At 42.3% G+C, this 9,887-nt stretch overlaps 1 protein-coding gene and 1 pseudogene across 2 annotated transcripts in view; both read right to left on the bottom strand.

The window, feature by feature from the left end:
• Window positions 1-233: 233 nt before the first annotated feature.
• LOC143956391 (uncharacterized) overlaps window positions 234-9,887 on the bottom strand; it is a 221,053-nt pseudogene continuing 211,399 nt past the window's right edge. The window contains exon 11 of the transcript XR_013269903.1: window positions 234-2,137. The product of XR_013269903.1 is annotated as an uncharacterized LOC143956391 (transcript). The remainder of the gene's footprint in view (window positions 2,138-9,887) is intronic.
• Window positions 2,281-5,992, bottom strand: LOC143956366 (uncharacterized). Its single transcript, XM_077466586.1, has 6 exons — window positions 5,912-5,992; window positions 4,492-4,608; window positions 4,233-4,367; window positions 4,023-4,146; window positions 3,809-3,906; window positions 2,281-3,313 (listed from the first exon to the last, which is right to left on the bottom strand). Exons 2-6 carry the CDS (start codon window positions 4,591-4,593, stop codon window positions 3,167-3,169), a joined length of 606 nt encoding a protein of 201 aa, XP_077322712.1. The 5' UTR covers window positions 4,594-4,608; window positions 5,912-5,992; the 3' UTR covers window positions 2,281-3,166.

Genomic DNA, 9,887 nt, shown 5'->3' with positions numbered 1-9,887 from the left:
CTGACAATTTCATTGCTTCAGTATTGCTGCAATTGCTTGATTTTTGCCCATGTGTTAATACAATTGTCACAAGTAATGACACAACTATTGTTTTTTTTTTTTTTTGCAGCATGTATTGTCATTATTGTTAATGTAAACCAGTCAAAGACCAAACCCTGACTTATCGACCAATACTGACCAAGATATATGAGCACAAAATGCTATTATACTACAAAAAAAAAAAAAATATCCCCTAAAATCCAATCCTGTTTTATTCATGCAAAAATGAAACTGTACATTGTGTCTCATTAAGATGCTCCTCTATTATATATTATTTATTTAAGGTACCCATATAGTGCCATCAATTTACGCAGCGTTCCACACATATATCGTACACTCACCGTGGTCCCTACCCTCAAGGAACCTACAATCGAAGGTCCCCAACTCACATTCATATACTAAGGCCAATTTTTTGGACAGAAGCCAATTAACCTACCAGCATGTCTTTGAAGTGTGGGAGGAAAACAGAGCACCCAGAGGAAACCCATGCAGGTACAGGGAGAACATGCAAACTCCAGGCAGGTAGTGTCTTGGTCGGGATTCAAACCAGCAACCCTTTTTACTGCTAGGCAAGAGTGCTAACCACTACACCACTGTGCCACCATATGACGGTAGTTTTAAAGCACACCAGACTTATGAATGCCTAATTCAACATTGAATCCACAATGTCTCTGGTGTGTAAGAAGTAGCTTTTGCTCAGTGAAAGATTTTCCGCACTCTGTATATCATCAACGACGATCACCCGTGTGAGTTTTCTGGTGTCTAATAAAGTCTCCTTTCTGAGAAAAGCATTTCCCGCACACCGTACATGTATGAGGACGCTCACCCGTGTGAATTCTCTGGTGTCTATTAAGGTTATCTCTATTCGTGAAGGATTTCCCACAGTCTGAACATGAATAAGGGTGCTCACCTGTGTGAATCCTCTGGTGTTTAACAAAGCTTACTTTCTGAGAAAAACATTTCCCGCACTCTGTACATGAATAAGGACGCTCACCAGTGTGAATTCTCAGGTGTCCAACAAGGTGATCTTTCATAGTGAAGGATTTTCCACAGTCTGAACATGAATAAGGACGCTCACCCGTGTGAATTCTCTGGTGTCTAACAAGGTTATCTCTATTAGTGAAGGATTTCCCGCAGTCTGAACATGAATAAGGGTGCTCACCCGTGTGAATCCTCTGGTGTTTAACAAAGCTTGCTTTCTGAGAAAAACATTTCCCGCACTCTGTACATGAATAAGGACGCTCACCCGTGTGAATTCTCAGGTGTCCAACAAGGTGATCTTTCATAGTGAAGGATTTTCCGCAGTCTGAACATGAATAAGGACGCTCACCCGTGTGAATTCTCTGGTGTCTAACAAGGTTATTTCTATTAGTGAAGGATTTCCCGCAGTCTGAACATGAATAAGGGTGCTCACCCGTGTGAATCCTCTGGTGTTTAACAAAGCTTACTTTCTGAGAAAAACATTTCCCGCACTCTGTACATGAATAAGGACGCTCACCCGTGTGAATTCTCAGGTGTCCAACAAGGTTATCTCTAATAGTGAAGGATTTCCCGCAGTCTGAACATGAATAAGGGTGCTCACCCGTGTGAATCCTCTGGTGTTTAACAAGGTCTCCTTTTTGAGTAAAACATTTCCCGCACTCCGTACATGAATAAGGACGCTCACCAGTGTGAATTCTCAGGTGTCCAACAAGGTGATCTTTCTTAGTGAAGGATTTTCCGCACTCTGAACATGAATAGGGACGCTCACCCGTGTGAATTCTCTGGTGTCTAACAAGCTGATCTTTATTAGTAAAGGCTTTTCCACAGTCTGAACATAAATAAGGACGCTCACCTGTGTGAATCCTCTGGTGTTTAACAAAGTCTCCCTTTTGAGTAAAACATTTCTCGCACTCCGTACATGAATAAGGACGCTCACCTGTGTGAATTCTCTGGTGTAAAAGAAGCTTTCCTTTGTCAGTGAAACATCTCCCGCACTCTGAACATGAATAAAGATGCTCACCTGTGTGAATGCTCTGGTGTTTGAGAAGGTTTTCGTTTTCAGTGAAAGATTTCCCGCACTCTAAGCATGAGAATAGATTCTCACCTTGGTGAGCTCCTTCATGGGGTGAGGAAGATTCCTCGGGATTAGAAGGATCTGTTGATGGATCTGCAGTGTGAGATCTTACATGGATATTTCCAATCATAGTATGTGATTGATGAGAAGATTCCCCCTGATCAGAGGGATCCATTGATGTCTCCGGACAGGAAGGTCTGTGATGTATATTTTGTGTATTTGGATTTCCTCCTGGAGGATCCTGTGTGATGACATTATCTTCTAACTTACAATCAGCAGATAATAGAAGACGTCTCTCCGAGGAATTCCTGACATCACATCCATCTGTTGGAAAGAAATTTTTAAATGAATGTAAAAAAAGAGTCATGTATTTTGGCCTAGCAGTCAACAGTTGCGTAGTTCTTATATGGAAAAGGGTATAATTGCAATACAAAATATGAAAACATATCAGATTAAGGATAGAAAACAACTATGGTACACTGGGTAAAATAGTTTTGTGCATCTTTACCTACATCATTTTGTGGAAACATGACGTTATATTAAGGAATGGAGATGGACCTTTCATATGGTGTACAGTATCTCCTCCTCATTTGTTGGGAACATGACGTTATATTGAGGAATGGAGATGGACCTTTCATATGGTGTACAGTATCTCCTCCTCATTTGTTGGGAACATGACGTTATATTGAGGAATGGAGATGGACCTTTCATATGGTGTACAGTATCTCCTCCTCATTTGTTGGGAACATGACGTTATATTGAGGAATGGAGATGGACCTTTCATATGGTGTACAGTATCTCCTCCTCATTTGTTGGGAACATGACGTTATATTGAGGAATGGAGATGGACCTTTCATATGGTGTACAGTATCTCCTCCTCATTTGTTGGGAACATGACGTTATATTGAGGAATGGAGATGGACCTTTCATATGGTGTACAGTATCTCCTCCTCATTTATCGGGAACATGACGTTATATTGAGGAATGGAGATGGACCTTTCATATGGTGTACAGTATCTCCTCCTCATTTGTTGGGAACATGATATTATATTGATGAATTCTTCCATAGCATCACTTACCTGTGTTGATAGGTAGAGAAATGTCATTCCGACTTCTTATAATCATACCAACCTCCTCTGTGGACGGCTGATCACCCCCTACATACATCTCTACTTCTTCTTCTTTAACATCAGCTTTAATATGAATCCGTTCTTCACCCTAAACCACAAAATAATAGAAAACCTCTATTAAAGCTGTATTCAATGCAGATAAAAGAGACAAATTAATATACAGCTCTGCATTCATTAATCCATTGTTAAGACCAGTAGGTGTCACTGACCTACAGCAGAGAAAAATTAGGTCTCCTGTCGATTTCCTGTGAGCCCAGGGGAGCAGGGACCCAACCTCTTAACGCTCATCATCATGCCAGCCTGGACTCACAGGATCTACGAACACAACCATGTCATTCAACACGTGCCCATCATTAAGAGGAACACAAGAAGGAAAAGGACGCATGATGTCACATGACTAGGCCAAAATCCCACCAAAGATGAGTGTGAATATTGATATTAAAAAAAACAAAAGTGAAAGGTGCTCCAAGGGGGAAATGGGAAGGTGGAGTAGAGGCAACATTTTAGATGTAGAAGTAAACATTAAAATATGAGAGTACATAGAAGAATGTTATTTCACAAATCACTTCTGTGTTCCATTTACCTGATGATGGTGAGGGATGGTGTGATCTTCCTGTGTGGAATCCCGGGAATACAGAGGACGGGGACATCTCTCTGGTGGGTTCCTCTTACTGGATCCATCTGTAGGAAACACACACACTGACTGAATACATTGTTTCTATGTGTTTATCAGATGATGGGGGATCTAGGTGGACCCTCCGTACTGCTCTCTCCTTTACAATAAAGTCTCCTCTTACCCGGTGATGTGAGGGGCGGCTGATCGTCCATCATGACGTCCTTGTAGAGATCCTTGTGTCCTTCTAAATACTCCCACTCCTCCATGGAGAAATAGACAGTGACATCCTGACACCTTATAGGAACCTGACACACACAATGATACAGTCACCATCCAGACACATCCCTTGTCTGTTACTGGATAATGTCCCAGAATTCCCGGCACCGCTCACCTCTCCTGTCAGCATCTTAATGATCTTGTTGGCAACTTCCACAATCTTCTTGTCCTTGTTTCTCTTGGGTTTCAGCAAATGCAGGGAAGGCACTGTGATGGTTAGATGGTCACCAGATTTCACCGGAGGAACTCTCTGCATTGAAAGAGCAACAATCATGTCATGTGACCTCCCAGAATCCTCCTCACCTCTCCAGTCAGGTCTGTGTTTTTTTAATAGATAAGAGTGATGTCATGTGACCTCCCAGAACCCTCCTCACCTCTCCAGTCAGCAGGTAGATGATCTCCAGGGTAAGGTTCAATAGCCTCTTATTCATGTGACTCGGGTCCTCCTCCATCCTCATTGATGACTTCTGATCCATACAAGACTCTGATCTCTGTAGACAGATATTATAGTGGCCTCGCTGATCATTATAACTCACAGACAAGTAAACATTAATCTTAAAGGCTAAGTGCAACTTTGGAGCATGTTACATATCAAACTAGGGTTGCCACCTGTCCAGGATTCACCCGGACAGTTCGGGTTTGGCATCATGTGTCCAGGTTTCAGCCTGCCTGAAAACCGGACACATTATTGAGACTGGACTATGGCTTCCCAGAAGGGTTGCTGTCTGCATTTGTCTAAGCTGAGAGTGTCTGTTACGCTCTGTTTCACACTGCCCAAAGCCATTATTAACAATCCCCCCCCCAAATACACGTACAGATGGGAGAGGAGCGAAGGCTCGATCTGCACCTCTTCCTCCCGCCCCTACCCCTCTGTCCACATTCCAATCCCCAGGGATGTGCCTCGGAAATGGAAAGTGGGGGCTGGAAATTTGAAGTCCAGCAGCCTCAGAGACATCTGGATGAAAGGTGCTGACTGCCAATGGGTAAGTGAGCTCACCATCCATCCCTGTTTGTGACTGAAGTCTCCCACCTTCTCTTTCCTGCCTCTGAGTGAGTACACTAAGGTAAAACAGGGTTCTTAGAGCCCCCTTTACATCAGAGTTCTCCTTTACACCAAAGCCACAGTGTTCCCTCTTACATCAGAGTTCTCAGTGTTCCCCCTTAGATCAGGGTTCCCAGAGCATCCCTTATGTCAGAGTCCCCAGAGTTCTCCCTTACATCAGAGTCTGCAGAACCCCCCCTTACAGTGGATGGGAACTCTGAGAGTTCAAATGTAAAAGGAGAACTCTGTGGACTCTGATGTAAATCGGGACTCTTGTTATTAAATTCATATGATTAGAAATGCTATTTAATAGCAAAATATATGTATAGTTTATATTAAAAAATATATAATAATTCTGTGCGCCGCTAAAGTGTACGGGTTTGACTTGAAGAAAAGGTGGCAACCCTATATCAAACCCGTGTTTAGGGTGTAACATTTAGCATGCTCCAAGCTTCCCCTTCCTGTGAGAGAGGGTGAAGGTTCCCTTCCCCGCACCCTCTGTCAAATTTCAAAATTGGCGCGGCTGTAAACTGTGAAGCTGCTGCTGAGCACCTCTTTATTTCATTAACACTTACGCAAGTTCTTTTTACAGTAAGCTCGTATGGCGGTACGGGCAGAAAGCAGCAGTAAGTGTCTGCAGGAGCCTGAAATTGCACCTGCGATCTGCTGATTGTGAGAGCAAAGTTTTGCAGGCTAAATAATAAATGCACTTTTTTTTTTCTGGGTGTAAATATAAAATAATATCTTATTACCTCCTCTGCTGCCAGTTTCTGCAATGTCTCCTCTTCTCTGCTTCCTCCTGTTTCACCTTTCACCCGGAACTTCCTTTTTAAAACCTGACATCACTTCCTGTCTGTATATTACCTCACTTCCTTTCTAAATGTCGCTTCTTTCCTGCAACTGACATCATTTCCCCCTTGTTTGTGGTACCACATCGTGTTTCTGACTTCTCATGTCTGTAAGATCGTGGTTTTCTCTTTCTGCATTCCACCATTAATTGTCTTTTTCCACTCAATATAATTAGAAAAGCATAGCTCCCAACTGTCCCTGATTTGGGGGGACTGTCCCGCATTTGGAACAACGTCTCTCTTTCTTCCTCATATGTCCTGCACTTTGGTCCGATCTATATAGTTGTATATAAAATGTCTATAAAAAAAGTGTTTCCCAGTGCTAAACCTTTCATCTAATTTCTAAATTGCTGCATTTGTTAATTCCAAATCTAAATTTAAAATCTAAAGGAATAGTAGTAGTAAAAAAGCACTTGTGGTTTTAACCAATAATTTTTTTTTGTACAAATTGCCTTTTATGGGGGAGGGGGTGGAGTCCCATCTATTTTCATTATGTGATTATTATAAGATAAAACTGCAATGGTTTAACAAAATAAGAACCACCGGATCCTGTAACCATCCAAAACATTTGTAGGTAAAGAGCACAGGAAAATTAAGTATGTTAATTCCTAACATGTTGTGTTTTTCCATAAAAATTATTATTATACAGAATTTATAAAGTGCCAACAGTTTGCGCAGCGCTTTACATGAGGTCATACAGTACAATTCAGTACAGGAGGAATCAGAGAGTCCTGCTCATTAGAGCTTACAATCTAGGAGGGAGAGTCAAGTGATACAAAATGTAATAACTGTGGGGGGGATGAGCTGATGGAGAAAATAAAAGTACAGTTGCTAGGTGGAGGCAGAAAAGGCTTCTCTGAAGAGGAGGCTCGGGAGAAGTCCTGGCGGTGAGCATGGGAGGAGGTGATGAGGGAGCTAGAGAGCAGGAGGTCTTCGGAGGAACAAAGAGAACGATTAGGTTGGTATATTGAGACCAGGTTAGTGATGTAGCTGGGGGCAGAGTTGTGGATGGCTTTGTAAGTCATTGTTAATATTTTAAATTGTATTGGTTGGGTGAGCGGATGTCAGTGGAGGGATTGGCAGAGAGAAGTAGCAGACACAGAATGGTTGGGTGAGGGGATGCCAGTGGAGGGATTGGCAGAGAGGAGTAGCAGACACAGAACGGTTGGTTGAGCGGATGCCTGTGGAGGGATTGGCAGAGAGGAGTAGCAGACACAGAACGGTTAGGTGAGGGGATGCCAGTGGAGGGATTGGCAGAGACGAGTAACAGACACAGAACGGTTGGTTGAGCGGATGCCAGTGGAGGCAATGGCAGAGAGGAGTAGCAGACACAGAACGGTTGGTAAGGTGGATGAGCCTGGCAGCAGCATTCATGGTGGACTGAAGGGGGGATAGCCTATGTAAAGGTAATCCCGTTAGGATTTTTTTCCTCCCTTGCATTGTGTGTTTATGTGTCTGTAGGACTCATTTGTTCCAATGTAGTTAAGGAGTATTTTGTGAGTAGAAGAAATACGGCATACATGTGTGGTGTATACACAAATAGGCTCAGACTGTATTATACCACACCCAGTATTCACTGTACTGTAACTTAAACGCTCCCACTTTTGGCCGCAGGTCTTCTTCTCCCTTGGGTGCCCTTACTTGAATGAAAGTAATGTACATTCACCGGCCACTTTTTTAGGTACACCTGTTCAATTGCTTGGTAACACAAATTGCTAATCAGCCAATCACATTGCAACTCAATGCATTAAGGCATCTAGACATGGTGAAGATGACTTTCTGAAATCCAAACCGAGCATCAGAATGGGGAAGAAAGGGGATTTAAGTGACTTTGAACATTACATCGTTGATGGTGCCAGACTTGGCTGGTCTGAGTATTTCAAAACTTCTCATCTACTGGGATTTTAAAGCAGAATCATCTCTCGGGTTTACAGACAATGGTCCGAAAAAGAGAAAATATCCAGTGAGGAGCAGTTGTGTGGACGAAAATGCCTTGTTGAGGTCAGAGGAGAATGGGCAGACTGGTTCCAGATTATAGAAAGGCAACAGTAACTCGAATAACCACTTGTTACAAAACCCAAAGTATGCAGAATACCATCTCTGAATGCACGACACATTGAACCTTCAAGCAGATGGGCTCCAGCAGCAGAAGACCACACCGGGTGCCACTCCTGTCAGCTAAGAGCAGGAAACTGAGGTTACAATTCCCATAGATTCACCAAAATTGGACAATAGAACATTGGAAAAACGTTGCCTGGTCTCGATTTCAGCTGCAACAGTCAGATGGTAGGTTCAGAATTTGGCGTAAACAACATGAAAGCATAAATCCAGCCTGCCTTGTATCAACGGTTCAGGCTGGTGGTGTAATGGTGTGGGGGATATTTTCTTGGCACACTTTGGACATCTTAGTACCAACTGAGCATTGTTTAAATTGTTGCTGACCGTGTCCATCCCTATATGACTACAGTGGACCCATCGTCTGATGGCCCCTTCCAGTGTAAAACCCTTGCGCTACTTTAAAGAATGTAATTAACAATTACAAAACTGAAACCAAATTAAATATATGCTCATTGATGGATGAAGTGTATAACAAACTAAATTCACCTTATAGATATGAAGCCTGATAAATCAGATTTAGGGTTAAAAAGGAAGTAAGCTGCTGCTAATACACTTATTTGCTAGCTACCTGCCATAACCCCGTTATTTTCGGGAACGGCGTGCGTTTCTCTTTAAGAGAAAAATGATCTCCGTGGCGGATTTGCCGCAAGATCACTTTTATCGGTGGCGGGAGGGGTGCCCACCCCCTCCCGTCGCGCTCCAGCCGTCTCTGCCACTTACCGGACCCACCACCGGTCCTCTCCTGTGGATGCCTGACTGCCGACTGAAGGGGAAGATGGCCCCTGCTCGGCTTCCATGGCATGGGAGGGGAGGGCGGAAGCAACGTCAAACGTCACTTTCGCCCATAGATCTTAAAGGAGAAATGTATTTATTTATTGCATCTTTGTATAAATATGAGATCTGAGGTCTTTTTGACCCCCAGATCTCATATTTAAGAGGTCTTGTCATGCTTTTTTTTACTATTACAAGGGATGTTTACATTCCTTGTAATAGGAATAAAAGTGACCGAAAAAATTTTTTGTGTTAAAATAATAAATTAAAAAGTAAAATCCATTTTTTTAAATCGCCCCATCCTGACGAGTTCGCACGCAGAAGTGAACGCATACATGAGTACCACCCGCATATGAAAACTGTGTTCAAACCACACATGGGTGGTATTGCCGCAATCGTTAGACCGAGAGCAATAATTCCCTAGACCTCCTCTGTAACTCAAAACTGGTAACCTGTAGACATTTTTAAACATCGCCAATGGAGATTTATAAGGGTAAAAGTTTGTCGCCATTCCACAAACGGGCGCAATTTTGAAGCGTGACATGTTGGGTATTAATTTACTCAGCGTAACATTATCTTTCACAATATAAAACAAAATTGGGATAACTTTGCTGTTGTCTTATTTTTTTATTTAAAAAAGTGTATTTTTTCCAAAGTGTGCTTGCATGACCGCTGCGCAAATACAGTGTGAAAGAAAGTATTGCAACGACCACCAATTTATTCTCTAGGGTGTTAGAAAAAAATATATATAAAATATGTATGTATATGTATGTTTTGGGGTTCTAAGTGTAAAAAAAAGGCTTGGTGGTTAAAAAATGTAATTAACAACCACAAAACTGAAAACAAAATAAATATATACTCATTGATGGGTGAAGTGTAAAACAAACCAAATTCACCTTATAGGGTTGCCACCTTTTCTTCAAGCCAAACCCGAACACTTTTTTTTTTTACACACAGCGGAAGCCGATCGTTGGGTGCAGGGTACCTAATG

This window comes from Lithobates pipiens, unplaced genomic scaffold (genome assembly GCF_037356315.1).
Source record: "Lithobates pipiens isolate NorthernLeopardFrog02 unplaced genomic scaffold, aLitPip1_a1.2 Scaffold_35, whole genome shotgun sequence".
Lineage (NCBI taxonomy): Eukaryota > Metazoa > Chordata > Amphibia > Anura > Ranidae > Lithobates > Lithobates pipiens.
Note: the sequence above shows the minus strand (reverse complement) of the source record. Positions and strands in the feature narration are given on the sequence as shown.